The following is a 22768-nucleotide window of genomic DNA, read 5'->3' as shown; positions in this document are numbered from 1 at the left end:
GAAAATCGCTCTAATATAAGGCAAGCTTTGTCCCTGACAACTGAAAAATTATAAAACAAGTTAAAAACTGACAAGCTATGAGGCATTAGTCGATGAAATCGATTTTATGTCGGTTAACGCATGATTCCTCTGCCGTTTTTCACTGAACCGGTAACCTCTCATGTTCATACCATCACAGACGGGACAACACACTGAACTCAGGGCTGTTTCCACCTAGTAAACATAACGAAACAATCACATTACTGCCGCTTTGTATCGACGGATTTTGGACTTCACTTATCTCTATGGAAATGCAGCTTGTTCGGTTTATACGAAATCGTTACCCAAAAATGAATAAGAAACAGGATTCATAGATGCTAACCCCCTTTTCGATTGTAATGGGTCTCCCAGTCTTATACTCTTTGACACCGAATGCATAAATATCGCGAGCTATACGTGAGCTGTATTTCCAGATGTTCGTATCATCATCAGCGGGGAGGGGAGGGGCCAGAAAGCTTCCAATCCATTCTCTCAGTTCTTTTAGCCGTCAAAAGCAGATCTTCAGGGCCGAGGCGCCAATATGAAGTTAACTATTTAAATACGTACCTTCACAGCTCTTTTCAACCGTTGTCTTCACTAAAGTCAAGAGTTCTTGAAAATTTTTTGGCTGTAGAATATCATTGGGGTCAGTGACCAAAGTTGCCAGCTGCTCCCTGTCTACACTTCCAATACCAATCGCAATAACCTTGACACCCAAATCCCTGATTGGTTGTATTGCATCTTCAAGAGGTGTCTGATCAGGAACAAGGTCAAATCCAGTTTGGTTTCCGTCAGTAAGAAGCACCATGACCTGAAAAAATCGCACATCAAATTGGTTGCCAGCCAACAGATTGAAAAGAGAACCTTATATTCTAAGAGGCTATTGGTACTGCAAAAACGTGCTTTTCGCTTAATTTTTTGGGTAATGCTCGGAATATGCCTTTCCCTTTTTTGTCCAAGCAAAATGTCTTTCTTTGTCAGTCCTTTTCGTTTTTTAAACATGTAAGTTATTTAAGGTATGCATCATGCATTCATGAGCAGTCCGTCCCAACTAACATTCTTAGCCAATTAACCAAAACTAGTACGATTCACAAATAATACCAGATTATCGTTAAATGAATGCTTCTTCGTGAAAACTTTCAAAACTGAGCAAATAAAAAAATCTTTTGCAAGGATTGGTGTATCCATTTGGAACTCTATCCCTTACTCTGTTAGATGTTTTGGTAAATCCAAGTTCCGAAACAAAATTATTATAATAAACAAATACTTCTTGAAACCTTAGAGCTTGAAAATGACTATATTGAAGCCTCAATTGCGCAATTACTTTAGCAATTGGGAGACTTAGCAATTACAATTTTTTTTAATTTTATTTATTCATTTACCTTTTTTTTGGGATGTAAATTTTTCCATTTAATTTTCTTATTTAAACTTATTGTATTGTTATCTCAGTTTTGTCTTATTTCATCACCATAAGTTTGTTTTCATCTTTCTGCCGCCTCCGGCGATTAGCCTTTTATGTATTAGCGGGGGGAAAGTTTTTTTGCGATTTCTCAGTATTCCTGTAATCAATTATATGAGTGTGTAATTAGTGTTGTATCTGAACTATGTCGAATAAAATTTTTGTTAATTTGTTGTTGTTCGAGTACAACTACGAGAACGAAACTTTTCTCAATACGATGTGGTGTGCACATCAAGTTATCAAATGTTACTATCAGTGTTGGGATCGGGAAAGGGCTTAACCCAGCTCCTTTACTTAAAATGACCGTGTTAACTATTATGGTGAAAAAAAAAAGTAAAATAAAGCTTTCCGGGGGTCTATTTTTTGAGAATGCGCGGGAAAAAAATAAGCCAAATTTGGAAACCTGGTCCTCGAACCTAAAGGTCTCTACTTATTTCGAAATTTCAGCTGTGAACCATTAACATATCTCTCTTGAGTTTTTTCAGCGAGTTGTAAGTGACTTAATTTTCTTTATTCTCGTTACCTGCAACATGTCCAGCAGCTCTGGGGGGCACCAAGAGATAACAGGGAGCTTATTTGCGATGTTTTTGAGCCACGGACGTCAACCGGAAGTTGACTTTTTCCACTCTCGAGCCGTGATTTGAAACAAAATTTTATATAGTAGTGTTAAGAGGTAGCTGCTTTTAGTTTTGCTCTTCAGTTTTGCTATTTTTAAGGTTTTGCTAGCTTTGTGATAAACAGTTTATAGTACGAGGAGATTCAATGTATTTCCCCACATGGTTAGTTCATAAGAGGTAGCGTTAAGTCATATTAAAGGATTCCTCTCTCTATCACAGTTTTAAATCCGAACATTTTAGATTTCCTTTTTTGTACGAATACAGCCCAACCTGGGCATTAACATATAAAAAATTAAACTTCACAAAATTTATTAAATAAGCTTCGCGAATTGTACATGAATGAAACGGTCATCTAGAAAATTTTAACAATCCTCGAAAAAATAGAAAATTCTAGGCAATATTTGCTTCTTCGAACAGATGTTTTTACAATGAAAATAGTCGTTGGATGTCCCTGGATGTTGAACAATTGCTTAGTATCCACCCCCTAGGTCTGACCTCTTACCATTTTTGACAGAAAACGGTACCCCTTTAGTATACCTTCTATTGACAAATGGTACCTCTTTCACCCATTACCTAAGTTTAGAACTTTGTGTCTCTTTTTACTACTGTAAATGCTCTTTCATTTGAATAAATCACAAAATAATAAAACGTTATCGACATAAAATCGTTCTGTAACCTTAGAAAATCATGACCGTTGAATTCATTGATAGATGCAGCTTAACTTTACCTTTCTTGAATCGTCTCTCATTCCTTCTTGCGGTGTGAATAATTGTTCCGAAGCAACCTTCAACGCCAAATCGATCCGTGTGATACCCGCAGTATGGGGCACTTGTTCCACAAAGCTCTTAATTTCTCGTTTGTCAAAGGATCTTGAAAAATTGAGCTGCAAACTAGCACTCCTGCTGTACTCAATCACACCAACATGGGTCTGATTAGCTCCAATCTGAAGAAAGTCTATCACTCGTTTGACGAACGTTTTTAAAATATCAAATTCCGATGGGAGAATACTACTTGAAGCATCTACGAGGAAGGCATAATCAGCGAAAGCACCCTCTGGGCCACACAATGGAGCTGAAAGACGTAAGATTGACATTATAGAAATATACATATTAAGATCGAACCACCATGTGCGACAACCATCTCCAATTAAGCGAGTTCTTATCCACCAAAAAAACAAAACATAATAATAATTCCACGTAAAAGCTTGCAGTTGAAACCTCTCGTATCGCTCTTTCATGTGGCCGCGACTACTTTTGGAGTAAAGTAATTTTACAAAATGATTTATTGTTTTTCGCATTCGTAAGTGATCGCTTGACGCACGGTCTGATCTCTTGTAGGTAGAGATTCGCTGTAGGTACTATTGCTTATCCGGCGTTTTGCAGACCCTTGCTACCACATTGTAAAGGCCTAATTACATCACGGTAACACAGTATGTACAGAGAGAATAATTCTCATTACTCTTCGTATATACTAACAGAACTAGCTAGTGCCACACCTGTTTTTGTAAGCCGCAGCTTAAAGCCTTTGTAGCCAATTGCGTAATCTGAAGAGAACTTTAGGATGAGTGTGTTGCCACTGGATTCGATAGGATCAGGTAAATCACTTCCGCATAGCTTAGCCACACGTGTCTTTATATCTTTTGTGCCACTATTAAAAACCTCCAAATAATCAAACGGACATGATCCCAGCTAGGAGGCAAAACATACGTTACTCACCGAGTAGCTATTACATAAGCCGATTTTTTGAAAACCAGCCTAACGAAATTTGCAGTCATTTGTGTGAAAAGGCGTCAAAAGGCACGGGTTTCCTAAACCCGAGAAACTCCAAAACCACAGTTAACGAAGGAAAAAGAAAGGATAAAAAGAAAGAGTGAGGAGAAGGAAAGGAGTAGAAGAGAAAAAAAAAGCAATGGTTCCACTCACTTAATTTTTATAATAGTTACTTTGGGGACAGCTTTTGGCCGACAAAACTGTTGGACGCAAATTAAAAAGGTCCAAATTGGCGAAAACATTTTCAAAAACAACGCCTATATTTAAGCAATAGAAAACGTTTTCCGTGTTTGCATAGCCTGATATAAACACGAGAGGAGTTGGGAGAATTCGAGACAGTTATGCAAACCCGACGACGAAGTCGAGGGTTTGCATAACCGTCGAGAATTCTCCCAACGCCTCCCTTGAACTAGAAAACTTTTTCAAATTCGTGCTTGCGTGATTAGCGCGCGAAAAGCCAAACAACTTGACGCCACAACCATGTTTACATACTCTCATGCAAACACTCCTCTCGGCCAATCAGAGCGCGCGTACTATCTTATATTGCAGATCGGGTAAAAGGAGAGAAGTAACTTCCGTCTATAATACCAGGTGGGGGACTCCGGACCCTTACCTGGCCTAAATAGGGATGCGCCGCTAAACTGGGTGCGGTTTTCGCGATCCTGAGTCTAAAACAGGGTATCATTCTGAACCGGAAGCCTTGAACAAGGTGTGAATTAATGTGGCGTGGTTCACAAAACCAGGATCAAAAGTTAGGAAACCATCACTCCTAATGTAGCTCCGCTAACTCGTTAGTTTTTTTTTAGTTAAAAATCCTAACTCTGTAGATATAGCTCATGAATGTAAATTTTGGCAGGTTGCGGGAACGCCCCCCCGGAAGGTAGGGGGGGGGGGTAGAACTGCGTATTTGATGGGTAAAGAGATCATCTTTATTCGCAAGAACTTAGGATTGGGAGATTCGTGATTTGTGATTAACATGGGGCGGAGGGCGCAATGCATAAGTTGCGACTTTAACTGCGAGGATCTTCTATGCATTTATGTATTAATTCCGCGGTTTAAATGTTTGAAATTCATATATTACTTATTTCATCTTCATCTTTCCTGGGTATGCGGTTACGAACTAATTTAATGACCAGCTCCCAGTTGGGTTGCCAGCTCAATTGCTGAAATCGCTTCACCGGTATCGCAGAGGTCAAGGGTTCTACTCCCAGCAAGCCTGAAGATTTTCCGGCTTTCTTTTCGCGTATGCATTCTTTGCGACTTAGTTTAAGAATAGAATTTTTTAAAAGAAATGTCGCTGCTAATCACTTAAAAAAACTTTGTTCCCTCATTAATTTATCACTTACTTTAAAGTCCATGAACGTTAGCTTTATTCGTGAGCTTTCATCCACGTAGATTTTCCACTGACAGTTCGCATTCTTAGGATAGTTTAATGGAAATCGGGGACTAGTAATTTCACCAGTGTTGTTAATAGTAACGTTACCTCCGCACTGAACTGAACGAGAACCTATAGATGGTAATAAAAAAAAAATCAGTTATTAAGTAAAATCAGACGCTAAATCTTGGAATACGCCCTTTTTATTCAGCACTATTAACCTGAGATGATTCCCTCTCCCTGTTATCTTAAAAAGTGTTAAAGTATCTCAAATTACTAAGGAAAAAAGAGCTCTGATCGCAGGTTAAAGCGACATTAAGGTTGCGTTCCCTTTAGCCAAACGTTTTTCGGATTTTATACAATCTAGATTTGGATTTTCCTGCTAGCCGGAACAAAAATCTGAGAAAAGATTGATCCATACAATAGCTGGCTGCTGCACTGATCTTCTTCTCAATTTCCACCCATCTGTTTTTGTGTCTTTTCGCTAAATTAAGCGTCTTCTCGTGGAGCAGTGGAAGGAAAAGTAGCTCTTTAACAAGTAGCTGTTCTTACTGAGCCATGTAACTTGAAAATATCTGGATTTTAAACTGAAACAAGCTCAGAAGACAATTACGAAGTCTCAAAATGCTTTGAGGCGAGCCCTAACCACAATGAAAAGGCATATTAAGAATCAACATAAAACAACAAAAGGCATAAGCTGAAAGGCATATTAAGAAACAACAATATTATAAATACTGACACTGCAACTGCAATGCACATGGTAAAGTTAGTTTTTTATCTCAGGTAATTTTTATGTTTTCTTTGTTTCAACTTCATTAGGCAGCATACATTACCATACCCACAAAAGAAAAACAAAAATTATCTAAGGTAAAAAATCAACTGCAACATATATTTTGACGTATATCCAAATATCTGAATCTTTATAACAGCATACTACCTTGTTACCAGGCTCGATTCCCGCTGCTCTCTAGGCGGTCCTCCCCGAGGGGAAGAGAGCAGGCTCATTTCCGAACAGCGGCTGGTAATCGAGCCTACCTTGTAACTGAACTTGGCGTAAATGTGAGAAAAATCAGAGTTGATTAAGAAACGATTATAAGGAATACCATGGTATACTGTTTCACCTGTGCATTTAACTCCATTCCCAGAATACCCTGGCTTGCAAGTGCACACAAAGGATCCTATTGTGTTACTGCAGATAGCGTCTGCGTCACAGTTGTGCTTTCCTGTTTCACACTCATTTATATCTGCAATTACGAAGTCAGGCACTGAATCATTAAAACTGATTTAGTTTTTCTATAATTTCAAGTAACTGTGGCCTACCGCGATAGTCATTTTAGTGAGATCAATACCATTATCTCCGAGTTCCAAAAATCTTCACTTTCAAAACGAGCTCAATTTCTAAACTTTTCTCCTGTAAAATTCATTTTTGTGTCAAAAGCTTCGCACTTAGCCTCGTTTTAAGACAGAGGCTTGAGTCAACTCCAATAAATAAAATGGCCTATTAGAATATCAATTATATATCTGCCTTTTTATAGGAAATTAACGCTCTATAAAAATAAAAATGAAGGAATAAGAAATTAACGCAACTTAAATTAACACGAATTTAGTGTATACTACAGCATACTACCTTGTTACCAGGCTCGATTCCCGCTGCTCTCTAGGCGGTCCTCCCCGAGGGGAAGAGAGCAGGCTCATTTCCGAACAGCGGCTGGTAATCGAGCCTACCTTGTAACTGAACTTGGCGTAAATGTGAGAAAAATCAGAGTTGATTAAGAAACGATTATAAGGAATACCATGGTATACTGTTTCACCTGTGCATTTAACTCCATTCCCAGAATACCCTGGCTTGCAAGTGCACACAAAGGATCCTATTGTGTTACTGCAGATAGCGTCTGCGTCACAGTTGTGCTTTCCTGTTTCACACTCATTTATATCTGCAATTACGAAGTCAGGCACTGAATCATTAAAACTGATTTAGTTTTTCTATAATTTCAAGTAACTGTGGCCTACCGCGATAGTCATTTTAGTGAGATCAATACCATTATCTCCGAGTTCCAAAAATCTTCACTTTCAAAACGAGCTCAATTTCTAAACTTTTCTCCTGTAAAATTCATTTTTGTGTCAAAAGCTTCGCACTTAGCCTCGTTTTAAGACAGAGGCTTGAGTCAACTCCAATAAATAAAATGGCCTATTAGAATATCAATTATATATCTGCCTTTTTATAGGAAATTAACGCTCTATAAAAATAAAAATGAAGGAATAAGAAATTAACGCAACTTAAATTAACACGAATTTAGTGTATACTACAGCATACTACCTTGTTACCAGGCTCGATTCCCGCTGCTCTCTAGGCGGTCCTCCCCGAGGGGAAGAGAGCAGGCTCATTTCCGAACAGCGGCTGGTAATCGAGCCTACCTTGTAACTGAACTTGGCGTAAATGTGAGAAAAATCAGAGTTGATTAAGAAACGATTATAAGGAATACCATGGTATACTGTTTCACCTGTGCATTTAACTCCGTTCCCAAAATATCCTGGCTTGCAAGTGCACACAAAGGATCCTATTGTGTTACTGCAGATAGCGTTTGCGTCACAGTTGTGCTTTCCTGTTTCACACTCATTTATATCTGCAATTGCGAAGTCAGATACTGAATAATTAAAACTGATTTAGTTTTTCTATAATTTCAAGTAACTGTGGCCTACCGCGATAGTCATTTCAGTGAGATCAATACCATTATGTCCGAGTTCCAAAAATCTTCACTTTCAAAACGAGCTCAATTTCTAAACTTTTCTCCTGTAAAATTCATTTTTGTGTCAAAGGCTTCGCACTTAGCCTCGTTTTAAGACAGAGGCTTGAGTCAACTCGAATAAATAAAATGGCCTGTTAGAATAACAATTATATATCTGCCTTTTTATAGGAAATTAACGCTCTATAAAAATAAAAATGAAGGGATAAGAAATTAACGCAACTTAAATTAACACGAATTTAGTGGAAAACGACTTTCGAAGATAGGAAATTAACGCCAAAGAGAATTGGCTACAAAGTATCTGATATGAATGTTTCAATTTAAAGATCTTGACATGTTACCTGTACAATTATGTTGCCCACTTTTGGACTGATACCCCTTCCGACAGACACACCCAAAAGATCCTAGAGTGTTATAGCACAATGAACTGGCGAAATCGCACTGGTGTTTTCCTGTCACACACTCGTTTATGTCTATAAATCTCAATAGTTTAAGCTAAATTATCAAACTGAGTCAGTTCAATTTCTATCTTGTGCGAGGTTTTCGAGTGGTATATATTCCGTGAAATTTTCTACGAATGACTTAATTTTTCCAACAGAAAAACAGTTGCACTGGGAACACCAATCCTGAACCGCGTTTCAGTCTACTTGATGGTAATTCATCCGGTAGATAGCCCTGGCTAGCCAGCGTTACGTTTCAACATTCTGGGCCTTCGTACAAAAAAATTAACTGATTGAGAAGGGAGCCGCTTTTCTTGTCAAGGAGCAGTGACAAGCGGTAGGTTAAACTATAAAAGGTAGGGCTAAGATGTTTGTTTAATAGGCTAAAATGCAACGTTAAGGAAAGGCTAACTATTTCTGTGTTTTTCAACTCGTAACTTGGATTTGCGATTTGTCGGATGAACTGTATAGCTAATAAAGAAGAAATTATATTCCATTCAAACACATTTTATGATTGAGTCACATTAATCTTTTAATATTTTAGCCTCTCGCAGAAAAGAAATTCCAAGTTTTAAAGTCTGACAAAGTCCGTAGCTTGTAGTCTAATACAGAGAGAATAATTCTCATTACTCTTGATATGTAGGAACAGAACTAGTGCCACACCTGTTTTTGTAAGCTGCAGCTTAAAGCCTTTGTAGCCACATGAGCTGTCTGAAGAGAACTTTAGGATGAGTGTATTGCCACTGGATTGGATAGGATCAGGTAAATCACTTCCGCATAGTTTAGCCACACGTTTCTTTATATCTTTTGTGCCACCATTAAAAACCTCCAAATAATCAAACGGACATGATTCCAGCTAGGAGGCAAAACACACAGCATTACGTTAATCAGTGAGTAGCTATTACATAAGCCGATGTTTTGAAAACCAGTCTAACGAAATTTGCAGTCATTTGAGTGAAAAGGCGTCAAAAGGCACGGGTTTCCTAAACCCGAGAAACTCCAAAACCACAGTTAACGAAGGAAAAAGAAAGGATAAAAAGAAAGAGTGAGGAGAAGGAAAGGAGTAGAAGAGAAAAAAAGCAATGATTCCACTCTTTGTTTTTATAAAAGCTACTTTGGGGATAGTTTTTGATCGAAAAGGCTGTCGGACGCAAAAAGGCTAATTTGGCAAAAAAGGCGTATATTAATATTATATATATATATATATATATATATATATATATATTTGTTATATTCGTAGACTTTCACTCAACTAAACAGGGACTGCCATTGGTTGATTCTTGGTCACGTGGCCTTGACTAAAATCAAATGTATCCCGATCGTGATACATTAAACAATGTATCCCGCTCGGGATACATTGCAGCACGTGATCAAAGCATGGTGGAAAGTGGTGTGACAGAAGGCGGGAAAAACACCGCCAGGTCCAGCCAGTTTTCTTTTTCGTGAATGAACACAACAACACAAAAACGAAGCCTCAAGCTAAAAAGCAACGATTTTTAAAGTTATCCCAGAAGTTCCCAGAAGAAAAACAGCAGCTAGTGGAGGAAAAAGATGCAGATAATATGAGGAAAGTACTTTTGTTTGTAAATCATTCATTCAGTGGTTTCGAGAATTAAATTTGTGTTGTTATAAGTATCGAGTCGACTGTTTTTGTTCGCTCCGATTATTCTTTTGTTGCTGTTGAAGTGAAAGTCTAGAAATATAACAAAACACTTAATGTCAGGTCCCTCGGGAAACCAGTTAGTTTTGTTTTCCCTCGAGTCCTGATGTTTCCCTCGACTTCGTCTCGGGAAACATCAGGACTCTTGGGAAAACAAAACTAACTGTTTCCCTCGGCATCTTACATTAAGTGTATAATATATATATATATATATATATATACACCCATTTTCAAAAAGGTTTTCATATAGAGAGATATATAGATACATAGATACTTTTGTTTTCTTGCACGTGCGCCCGTGTGCATTTTTCACCCGTTATTGTCCAACTTGAGAAAAAAATCGGTGCAACGATAAATTTTTTCCTCGTCGGGTTCTTTGTTCCAATTTGAAAAGAACATGTCGCTGAGTTTTTTTCAGAAAAGTGCATGCGCCCTGCAATAAAATTTGCAATGGCGAATTACATGGCTGATTATAAGCCATCACACAAAAAAAATTTTCTTGGAATATTCTGTGTCATTCGGTAGAAACGGAAGTCCCCAAATTGGTAGGCCATTAATGTCATGGCATCTATAGCAAGTGGCGAAGCATTTTTTATTGATGGAGTGTATTATGCGCTGTCCAAGGGCGTTCTTAAGAGAAACTGAAAACTAACTTCAAACCATTTGTGGCCGAGAGTTCAGTATTCTGTCTTCAGTGAGACGTTGCCTTACAAGATGTGATTTTAAACAAAAAAAGTGAGGCATAAATATGTCTGACCAACCCATCATTTTTATGATAAAATGTACTGCTATGAACCTCGACAACGTCTTGGTACATATCGCGGACATCATTCACCGTTACATCTTTCTTCTCAGAAAAAAAAATTAGCGGTTTTGAAAACAATTCTTTTCCATTCCATCTGCGTTGTTGTGAAAATTAAATTTTTTGAGGTTTTCCTCTTATCCTGTAACGACAACAATTACATGACCTACAGCTGACCGAATTCCGCATTCTTTAATTTTCAAGAGTATGCAAAACAAGAGAATTGCAGACAATATTCGTGCATTGTCATTTTTTTTCCCGAGAAATTGGAACTAAGAACCTAACGAAAAGAAAATTCATCGTTGAGCCGAGTTTTTTCACAAGTTGGACAATAACAAGTGAAAAATGCACACGGGCGCACGTGCAAGAAAACAAAAGCATATATCTATCTATATATCTCTCTATATGAAAACCTTTTTGAAAACGGGTGTATATATATATATATATATCTTGCAGATCGGGTAAAAGGAGGGAAGTAAATTCCGTCTATAATCCCAGGTGGCGACTCCCTTACCTGGCCTAAATAGGGATGCGCCGCTGAACTGGGTGCGGTTTTCGGGATCCTGAGTCTAAAATAAGGAATAATTCTGAACCAGAAGCCTTGAACAAGGTGTGAATGGTGAGTGGAGTACAAACCCAAGATCAACAGCGAGGAAACCAGCACTCCTGATCTAGCTCCGCTGATGCGTCAGTTGTTTTAGTCCAAAATCCTAACTATGTAGATGTAGCACATGAATGTAAGTTTGCCGGAACGTCCCCCCGAGGGCGGGGGAGGCACAGAACAGCGTATTTGATGGGTAAAGAGATCATCTTTATTCGCACGAACTTAGGATAGGGAGATTCGTGATTTGTGAAATTTTCAGGCTTTCTTTCCGCGTATGCATTATTTGCCACTTAGTTTAAAAATAGAATTTTAAAAAGAAATGTCGTTGCTAATCACTTAAACAACTTTGTTCCCTCATTAATTTATCACTTACTTTAAAGTCCATGAACGTTAGCTTTATTCGTGAGCTTTCATCCACGTAGATTTTCCACTCACAGTTTGCATTCTTAGGATAGTGTAATGGAAATCGGGGACTAGTGATTTCACCAGTGTTGTGAACAGTTACGTTACCTCCGCACTGAACTGAAAAAAAAAAAAAAATCAGTTATTAAGTAAAATCAGAGGCTAAATCTTGGAATACGCCCTTTTTATTCAGCACTGAGACAACTTTAAAAACCACCTGGGGTGTACTCAGAAAAAGGCGAGGCGGCTATACCGCACCAGAGGACAATTATCTCAATCCCTTCTTAAGACTTCCCGGATTTCTGTTGGCCAGAAATCTTGTTCTCTTTTTGCACATTGTTATAGAGTTTCTTTGGCTGTAATGAACAATAGTTGATTAGTCGCACGTGACTGAGTTATAATAAGTTAGCTATAAGTTCAGAAGAGGTTAAATTTAATCCTCATTTCTGTTGACATGTTGAATTAGCCCGGCCTTCTTTCCATCCGATGATTTTGTTTTGTAGTATTCAATCAGTAAATTCAATTTACTTTCCAAAAACACGATTTGGGGTTTTTAAATTAATGACTGGCTGTCTTCCTTTATGAGAGACGCACGTCTGTTACGTCAACAGGAAGCGGATATTTTGCAATCTTGAGACGTGATTTTGACCAGATTTTCGGCCCGGAGGGGGGGCACTTTAGAAATCTTTGGGTGGGGATGTGCCGCTGGGACCCTGGAATCCTTAACCTATACCAGAGCTAGTTCAGCTGAATTTCCTACCCTATACTAGAGGAAACTCCCCAAATTCCCCCTATCCTAGAGTAGCTGTTTTCCAGAAACTACTGAGGACACTAACACAGTCTAGCCAAAACAAAACCTTATACCACAATCCCTAGTCTATATAAAATTTTCAACCAACTGATCAGTTTCCTGAAAAATTATACCCTATACTACCCTATGCTAGACCCAAACGCTCTGATTTATATACCCTATCCTAGAGTAAACTGTTTGAAAACCATACCCTTCAGAGCGGCACATACCTATATAGCCCAACTATGGCAGTAAACCCCCCCGCCCAGGGATTTTCGGGCAACTCGTCTATATGAGAGAAAATTGAAGACACTTGGAAAAGCAAAGTTTGTAGCGTCATGTCAAATTAAAAAAGAAACGTTAACGAAAGGCTAACTATTTCGGTGTTTTTCAACTCGTAACTTGGATTTGCGATTTGTCGGATGAACTGTATAGGTAATAAAGAAGAAATTATATTCCATTCAAACACATTTTATGATTGAGTCACATTAATCTTTTAATATTTTAGCCTCTCGCAGAAAAGAAATTCCAAGTTTTAAAGTCTGACAAAGTCCGTAGCTTGTAGTCTAATACAGAGAGAATAATTCTCATTACTCTTGATATGTAGGAACAGAACTAGTGCCACACCTGTTTTTGTAAGCTGCAGCTTAAAGCCTCTGTAGCCACATGAGCTGTCTGAAGAGAACTTTAGGATGAGTGTATTGCCACTGGATTCGATAGGATCGGGTAAATCACTTCCGCATAGCTTAGCCACACGTTTCTTTATATCTTTTGTGCCACCATTAAAAACCTCCAAATAATCAAACGGACATGATTCCAGCTAGGAGGCAAAACACACAGCATTACGTTAATCAGTGAGTAGCTATTACATAAGCCGATGTTTTGAAAACCAGTCTAACGAAATTTGCAGTCATTTGAGTGAAAAGGCGTCAAAAGGCACGGGTTTCCTAAACCCGAGAAACTCCAAAACCACAGTTAACGAAGGAAAAAGAAAGGATAAAAAGAAAGAGTGAGGAGAAGGAAAGGAGTAGAAGAGAAAAAAAGCAATGATTCCACTCTTTGTTTTTATAAAAGCTACTTTGGGGATAGTTTTTGATCGAAAAGGCTGTCGGACGCAAAAAGGCTAATTTGGCAAAAAAGGCGTATATTAATATTATATATATATATATATATATATATATATATATATATATATATATATATATATATATATATATATATATATATATATTTGTTATATTCGTAGACTTTCACTCAACTAAACAGGGACTGCCATTGGTTGATTCTTGGTCACGTGGCCTTGACTAAAATCAAATGTATCCCGATCGTGATACATTAAACAATGTATCCCGCTCGGGATACATTGCAGCACGTGATCAAAGCATGGTGGAAAGTGGTGTGACAGAAGGCGGGAAAAACACCGCCAGGTCCAGCCAGTTTTCTTTTTCGTGAATGAACACAACAACACAAAAACGAAGCCTCAAGCTAAAAAGCAACGATTTTTAAAGTTATCCCAGAAGTTCCCAGAAGAAAAACAGCAGCTAGTGGAGGAAAAAGATGCAGATAATATGAGGAAAGTACTTTTGTTTGTAAATCATTCATTCAGTGGTTTCGAGAATTAAATTTGTGTTGTTATAAGTATCGAGTCGACTGTTTTTGTTCGCTCCGATTATTCTTTTGTTGCTGTTGAAGTGAAAGTCTAGAAATATAACAAAACACTTAATGTCAGGTCCCTCGGGAAACCAGTTAGTTTTGTTTTCCCTCGAGTCCTGATGTTTCCCTCGACTTCGTCTCGGGAAACATCAGGACTCTTGGGAAAACAAAACTAACTGTTTCCCTCGGCATCTTACATTAAGTGTATAATATATATATATATATATATATATACACCCATTTTCAAAAAGGTTTTCATATAGAGAGATATATAGATACATAGATACTTTTGTTTTCTTGCACGTGCGCCCGTGTGCATTTTTCACCCGTTATTGTCCAACTTGAGAAAAAAATCGGTGCAACGATAAATTTTTTCCTCGTCGGGTTCTTTGTTCCAATTTGAAAAGAACATGTCGCTGAGTTTTTTTCAGAAAAGTGCATGCGCCCTGCAATAAAATTTGCAATGGCGAATTACATGGCTGATTATAAGCCATCACACAAAAAAAATTTTCTTGGAATATTCTGTGTCATTCGGTAGAAACGGAAGTCCCCAAATTGGTAGGCCATTAATGTCATGGCATCTATAGCAAGTGGCGAAGCATTTTTTATTGATGGAGTGTATTATGCGCTGTCCAAGGGCGTTCTTAAGAGAAACTGAAAACTAACTTCAAACCATTTGTGGCCGAGAGTTCAGTATTCTGTCTTCAGTGAGACGTTGCCTTACAAGATGTGATTTTAAACAAAAAAAGTGAGGCATAAATATGTCTGACCAACCCATCATTTTTATGATAAAATGTACTGCTATGAACCTCGACAACGTCTTGGTACATATCGCGGACATCATTCACCGTTACATCTTTCTTCTCAGAAAAAAAAATTAGCGGTTTTGAAAACAATTCTTTTCCATTCCATCTGCGTTGTTGTGAAAATTAAATTTTTTGAGGTTTTCCTCTTATCCTGTAACGACAACAATTACATGACCTACAGCTGACCGAATTCCGCATTCTTTAATTTTCAAGAGTATGCAAAACAAGAGAATTGCAGACAATATTCGTGCATTGTCATTTTTTTTCCCGAGAAATTGGAACTAAGAACCTAACGAAAAGAAAATTCATCGTTGAGCCGAGTTTTTTCACAAGTTGGACAATAACAAGTGAAAAATGCACACGGGCGCACGTGCAAGAAAACAAAAGCATATATCTATCTATATATCTCTCTATATGAAAACCTTTTTGAAAACGGGTGTATATATATATATATATATATATATAGATATATATATATATATATCTTGCAGATCGGGTAAAAGGAGGGAAGTAAATTCCGTCTGTAATCCCAGGTGGCGATTCCCTTACCTGGCCTAAATGGGGATGCGCCGCTGAACTGGGTGCGGTTTTCGGGATCCTGAGTCTAAAATAAGGTATAATTCTGAACCGGAAGCCTTGAACAAGGTGTGAATGGTGAGTGGAGTACAAACCCAAGATCAACAGCGAGGAAACCAGCACTCCTGATCTAGCTCCGCTAATGCGTTAGTTGTTTTAGTCCAAAATCCTAACTATGTAGATGTAGCACATGAATGTAAGTTTGCCGGAACGTCCCTCCGAGGGCGGGGGAGGCACAGAACAGGGTATTTGATGGGTAAAGAGATCATCTTTATTCGCACGAACTAAGGATAAGGAGATTCGTGATTTGTGAAATTTTCAGGCTTTCTTTCCGCGTATGCATTATTTGCCACTTAGTTTAAAAATAGAATTTTAAAAAGAAATGTCGTTGCTAATCACTTAAACAACTTTGTTCCCTCATTAATTTATCACTTACTTTAAAGTCCATGAACGTTAGCTTTATTCGTGAGCTTTCATCCACGTAGATTTTCCACTCACAGTTTGCATTCTTAGGATAGTTTGATGGAAATCGGGGACTAGTGATTTCACCAGTGTTGTGAACAGTTACGTTACCTCCGCACTGAACTGAAAAAAAAAAAAATCAGTTATTAAGTAAAATCAGAGGCTAAATCTTGGAATACGCCCTTTTTATTCAGCACTGAGACAACTTTAAAAACCACCTGGGGTGTACTCAGAAAAAGGCGAGGCGGCTATACCGCACCAGAGGACAATTATCTCAATCCCTTCTTAAGACTTCCCGGATTTCTGTTGGCCAGAAATCTTGTTCTCTTTTTGCACATTGTTATAGAGTTTCTTTGGCTGTAATGAACAATAGTTGATTAGTCGCACGTGACTGAGTTATAATAAGTTAGCTATAAGTTCAGAAGAGGTTAAATTTAATCCTCATTTCCGTTGACATGTTGAATTAGCCCGGCCTTCTTTCCATCCGATGATTTTGTTTTGTAGTATTCAATCAGTAAATTCAATTTACTTTCCAAAAACACGATTTGGGGTTTTTAAATTAATGACTGGCTGTCTTCCTTCATGAGAGACGCACGTCTGTTACGTCAACAGGAAGCGGATATTTTGCAATCTTGAGACGTGATTTTGACCAGATTTTCGGCCCGGAGGGGGGACACTTTAGAAATCTTTGGGTGGGGATGTGCCGCTGGGACCCTGGAATCCTTAACCTATACCAGAGCTAGTTCAGCTGAATTTCCTACCCTATACTAGAGGAAACTCCCCAAATTCCCCCTATCCTAGAGTAGCTGTTTTCCAGAAACTACTGAGGACACTAACACAGTCTAGCCAAAACAAAACCTTATACCACAATCCCTAGTCTATATAAAATTTTCAACCAACTGATCAGTTTCCTGAAAAATTATACCCTATACTACCCTATGCTAGACCCAAACGCTCTGATTTATATACCCTATCCTAGAGTAAACTGTTTGAAAACCATACCCTTCAGAGCGGCACATACCTATATAGCCCAACTATGGCAGTAAACCCCCCCGCCCAGGGATTTTCGGGCAACTCGTCTATATGAGAGAAAATTGAAGACACTTGGGAAAGCAAAGTTTGTAGCGTCATGTCAAATTAAAAAAGAAAACGACTCACTTCCAGTTGGTGTGCGTCGCTCAAAAACGTCTTTGATTTAACTCCCTATCAACCTGAGATCAATCCCTCCCCCTATTTTCTTAAAAAGTGTTAAAGTATCTCAAATTGTTAAGGAAAAAAGAGCTCCTGATCGCACTGGTTAAAGCAACATTAAGGTTGTGTTCCATTTAGCCAAACGTTTTTCGGATTTTACACAATCTAGATTTGGATTTTCGTGCTAGCCGGAACAAAAATCTGAGAAAAGATTGATCCATACAATAGCTGGCTGCTGCACTGATCTTCTTCTCAATTTCGATCCACCCATCTGTTTTTATGTCTTTTCGCTAAATTAAGCGTCTTCTCGTGGAGCAGTGGAAGGAAAAGTAGCTCTTTAACAAGTAGCTGTTCTTACTGAGCCATGTTACTTGAAATTATCTGGATTTTAAACTGAAACAAGCTCAGAAGACAATTACGAAGTCTCAAAATGCTTTGAGGCGAGCCCTAACCACAATGAAAAGGCGTATTAAGAAACAACATAAAACAACAAAAGGCATAAGCTGAAAGGCATATTAAGAAACAACAATATTATAAATACTGACACTGCAACTGCAATGCACATGGTAAAGTTAGTTTTTTATCTCAGGTGATTTTTATGTCTTCTTTGTTTCAACTTCATTAGGCAGCATACATTACCATACCCACAAAAGAAAAACAAAAATTATCTAAGGTAAAAAATCAACTGCAACATATATTTTGACGTATATCCAAATATCTGAATCTTTGTAACAGCATACTACCTTGTTACCAGGCTCGATTTCCGCTGCTCTCTAGGCGGTCCTCCCCGAGGGGAAGAGAGCAGGCTCATTTCCAAACAGTGGCTGGTAATCGAGCCTACCTTGTAACTGAGCTTGACTTAAATGCGAGAAAAATCAGAGTTGATTAAGAAACGATTATAAGTAATACCAAAGTATACTGTTTCACCTGTGCATTTAACTCCATTCCCAGAATACCCTGGCTTGCAAGTGCACACAAAGGATCCTATTGTGTTACTGCAGATAGCGTCTGCGTCACAGTTGTGCTTTCCTGTTTCACACTCATTTATATCTGCAATTACGAAGTCAGATACTGAATAATTAAAACTGATTTAGTTTTTCTATAATTCCAAGTAACTGTGACCTACTGCAATAGCTATTTTAGTGAGATCAATATCATAGGCTATCTCCGAGTTCCAAAAATCTTCACTTTCAAAACGAGGTCAATTTCTAAACTTTTCTCCTGTAAAATTCATTTTTGTGTCAAAGGCTTCGCACTTAGCCTCGTTTTAAGACAGAGGCTTGAGTCAACTTGAAAAATAAAATGGCCTATTAGAATAACAATTATATTCCTGCCTTTTTATAGGAAATTAACGCTCCATGAAAATAACAATGAAGGTATCGGAAATTAACTCGACTTAAATAACGCGATTTTAGTTGAAAACAACTTTCGAAGGGCGGAAATTAACGCCAAAGAGACGTCGCTACAAAATATCTAATATGAGTGTTTGAATTTAAAGATCTTGACATGTTACCTGTACAATATGTTGTCCACTTTTGGACTGATACCTCTTCCGACAGACACACCCAAAAGATCCTAGAGTGTTATAGCACAATGAACTGGCGAAATCGCACTGGTGTTTTCCTGTCACACACTCGTTTATGTTTATAAATCGAAAGTTTATTAGTGCTAAATTATCAAACTGAGTCAGTTTAATTTATATCTAGTGCAAGGCTTTCGAGTGGTATATATACAGTGAAATTTTCTACGAATGACTTAATTTTTCCAAAAGAAAAACAGTTGCACTGGGAACACCAATCCTGAACCGCGTTTCAGTCTACTTGATGGTAATTCATCCGGTAGATAGCCCTGGCTAGCCAGCGTTACGTTTCAACATTCTGGGCCTTCGTACAAAAAAATTAACTGATTGAGAAGGGAGCCGCTTTTCTTGTCAAGGAGCAGTGACAAGCGGTAGGTTAAACTATAAAAGGTAGGGCTAAGATGTTTGTTTAATAGGCTAAAATGCAACGTTAACGAAAGGCTAACTATTTCGGTGTTTTTCAACTCGTAACTTGGATTTGCGATTTGTCGGATGAACTGTATAGGTAATAAAGAAGAAATTATATTCCATTCAAACACATTTTATGATTGAGTCACATTAATCTTTTAATATTTTAGCCTCTCGCAGAAAAGAAATTCCAAGTTTTAAAGTCTGACAAAGTCCGTAGCTTGTAGTCTAATACAGAGAGAATAATTCTCATTACTCTTGATATCAGTACAAATTTCTCGTAGAGCAGTGGAAGGAAAAGTAGCTCTTTAACAAGTAGCTTTTCTTACTGGGCCTTAATTCTGTTGTAACTTGAATATATCTGGAATTTGAACCAAACAAGCTCAGAAGAAAATTACGAAGCCTTAAAATGCTGTGAGGCGTTGAGGCCTCAACTGTGATAAATGACCCTAAATGTGATAAAGGTCCTAAATACAATAACTTCTGGCCCTAAATGTAATAAAGGGTTTAATTATATGTGTAATAGGTTTTAGCCCCGTATTATAATACATGTATGTAGTATAACAGCCCCAGACTGAAACATGCATGCGACGGCCTGATGCGATATTAATGTTATAGCCAGCTGGCAATTCACTTTCTTCGCCCTATTGTAGTCTTCATAGATATTCATTAACTTAGAAAGCGGCTACTCAAGAGTCGCATGGCACTAGACCACACCTACGGCGACCAACTGACGTTATACGCTGCAGCTTATAACCTTTATAACATTAACATTCATATAATATCATCGCTTGGTACTGGTGCTAGCCATGTGTTTCATCCCGGCTTAAATGTTCCAGCAACAACACTTTTCATTGGACACTGATTTTGCGGAAAACCACGGTCACTACGTCGCACTTAATGGTCTGACCCAAGAAGAAAATATTGTCGTTGACGTAAGCGCTCTCGTTTCTTTACGGATTTAGAGTTACCCTTTGAGAGCGTTTCTAATCGTGAAGAGGAAAATCATACCAAGTGTCATAATAATGATGAAGATAGGAAGGAAGGAGAAGATGATGATGGTCTTAGGAATACGAACAAAATAACACCGTTGGTGATGATCAGAGAGAAACAGAAGAAAAAGAAGAAGAAGAAGACCTTTAGTACGTATAGGGCTAAACTGAGTTATTACACTGAGGACCTTTATTACATTTAGGACCAAAAGTTATTACACTTAGGACCTGTATTAGATTTAGGGTCGTTTATTTGAGGCCTCAACAGCGAGCCCTAAACACACACATCGGACATTTCACCGTGAGAATCTCCTATCCCAGTGCAACTTGAGTTAAATACAATACAATTCTTCAGCGGCATAGAACTACGGAGAGTATAAAAACGTTTGCCTGAACTGGCCTTGACCAGCCATGTTTATCGAGAAACGAGCTCATTCTGGTGATCAAAGAGCAGTTTCGTTAATGGAACGTCGAAAATCTGGAACCAGATTGAGATACCAGTCTGAACAATCCAAGCGTGGAGGTAATCGTTCAGATTGCAATCTAAGATTGGTTTAGCCCTTAATGGAACGATAAATCAAATGTTATTTTTCATCTCGAAATCGGGAGTTTGATTGGTCAAGAGGAACGCAACCTGAAACTCATCACCTTCTCCCTTGCTGCGTTGGGATCTGTGTCTAGTGAAGCAAATTCTTTCCGAAATGACGAACCAGCGGGGTGTATATGGTCCATCTTGATGACGAAACCGGCCTTACCTCGTTGCCGGGGAAGCATTGTCCTCTGTCCGTGTAGTGGCCATCGCCTACAGCGAAGGTAAGGGGGGAAGCGCCAGATGACACCTTGAAAGAAAGATCATGATCATCACACCACTTTGAGTTATAATAGTAGGGACGTTAAGATAAGAGGACGGCGAAGGCACAGACGGCAGCGAAAATCAAATAAAAAGGGAGCTCTCTTTATTCCACTCTTCATCGCGATAATTCAACTCACTTGCTTTGTCAGAAGCTTAGGCGACTTCTCCTGGAGTTGAATTCCTACGAACCACATCCGTTGAACTGAACTTCAGAAAGAGAAAGAAAAGTTAAGTCCTCGGTAAAACGTGAAATTAGGAATTAAAGCATTTCCACGTAGTAATTGTGTAAGTGTCGGCAAAGTAATGAACAAAAAAAATGCGATGCACGTGAAGAATTGTTGTTTTTTGTATTGGGCTGTTGCTTTATTGACGTTCTCGTTGCCATCGCCGTCATCTGATCTTAAGGTGCCTAGCTAGTAATCAATATCACTAGTTAATTACAGACTAGACTACAAAGCGGTAAATATTCTTGCAGGGGAAATCAAGCTTACCGGCGAGAGAGTTTAAATTAATACATACGAACCCGCTTTACGAAGCTGAAGGACAGGATAGAATAAAATTTTCAAATCATAGAAAGCCCCTGTAATAGTTCTGTTCTTAATGTTTTGAAAGAAGGACGTTCTAAGAAAGAATCAATAACATATCGTCAATAACATATCGTCATGTCAGGGCTCCATTTAAACTAGCTCTAGGATGCCCCTGGATAAATATTGAATTAAAAAAATAAATAAATAACCCGAGCGAGGGCAAAAAAGAAAAACTTGAACAAAAACGTGCCTCCGGCTCTTTTCGTCCACATGTAACTCATAAATATGTATCCAGCTTTATTTCTTTATGATGCTATTAGGTAATCTACAAACTGATAAGTCACTCGGGCGTTTTTTAAAGTTATCTTATCACTAAGCACACTTTCCATTACCGTTACCTGTCATTCTTCTGTACGAAGGCCAAAAACCTGCAGAGACCATAACAGGCAAAATCAAACCGATGAACAGCCTAGAAGGATGAAGCAGAATTTAACCGGTTTAGGTCATCAGTGATGATAAATTTACTGATGTCTAGAATGAACTTACAAGCAGCGTATTAAAGCTAAGTACGGCATGTTTCGTCCTTCGCGGTTAAAGTTAAACTCCAGTTTGCCGTCACCGTAAAGTTCTTAGGTTTTAAACGCAATGCAATTATATCAATATGGTAACCTTACTCCCAAAAATGTCGTGTGTTGTGGACCCTGCGATGACGCTGAGCATGACTTGCAGCAAGGATGCTTAAAAGAGAAAAACAGACTCCGGAAATTCCCAAACGATTCCATTTACTCGCAGCCTTGGTCATTTCAGAATTAGCTTGACCAGTCTTTTAAGTGAATGAGAGCAAGGCAAGGTACGTGGCAGAACGCGAATCGAATTCCTGAGTTTCGAGTCGTTTCCAATTCAGTTTTCATTCTAAGTTTCAATGACCGTATCAAGAAAAACAGAAAGTCGTTTTTGTTTTCAGTACGTGATTTGACTTTTTGCCAAACAGTGCGATTAAGATCTTTGGAGTTTTAACTAGGCTTAAAAATAACTCAAATT

At 38.3% G+C, this 22768-nt stretch overlaps 1 protein-coding gene across 1 annotated transcript; it reads right to left on the bottom strand.

Moving 5' to 3' along the window:
• Positions 1-60: 60 nt before the first annotated feature.
• LOC140950897 (tolloid-like protein 1) lies at positions 61-22544 on the bottom strand. Its single transcript, XM_073400114.1, has 16 exons — positions 22402-22544; positions 22126-22196; positions 21103-21186; positions 18296-18418; positions 16152-16300; positions 13308-13500; positions 11862-12010; positions 9086-9278; positions 7740-7862; positions 6866-7172; positions 6360-6517; positions 5210-5370; positions 3590-3782; positions 2822-3165; positions 586-829; positions 61-213 (listed from the first exon to the last, which is right to left on the bottom strand). Exons 1-16 carry the CDS (start codon positions 22527-22529, stop codon positions 173-175), a joined length of 2661 nt encoding a protein of 886 aa, XP_073256215.1. The 5' UTR covers positions 22530-22544; the 3' UTR covers positions 61-172.
• Between the last annotated feature and the right edge of the window lie 224 nt (positions 22545-22768).

Source organism: Porites lutea, chromosome 10, assembly GCF_958299795.1.
Source record: "Porites lutea chromosome 10, jaPorLute2.1, whole genome shotgun sequence".
NCBI classification, from domain to species: domain Eukaryota; kingdom Metazoa; phylum Cnidaria; class Anthozoa; order Scleractinia; family Poritidae; genus Porites; species Porites lutea.
This window is presented reverse-complemented; position numbering and strand designations above follow the sequence as displayed.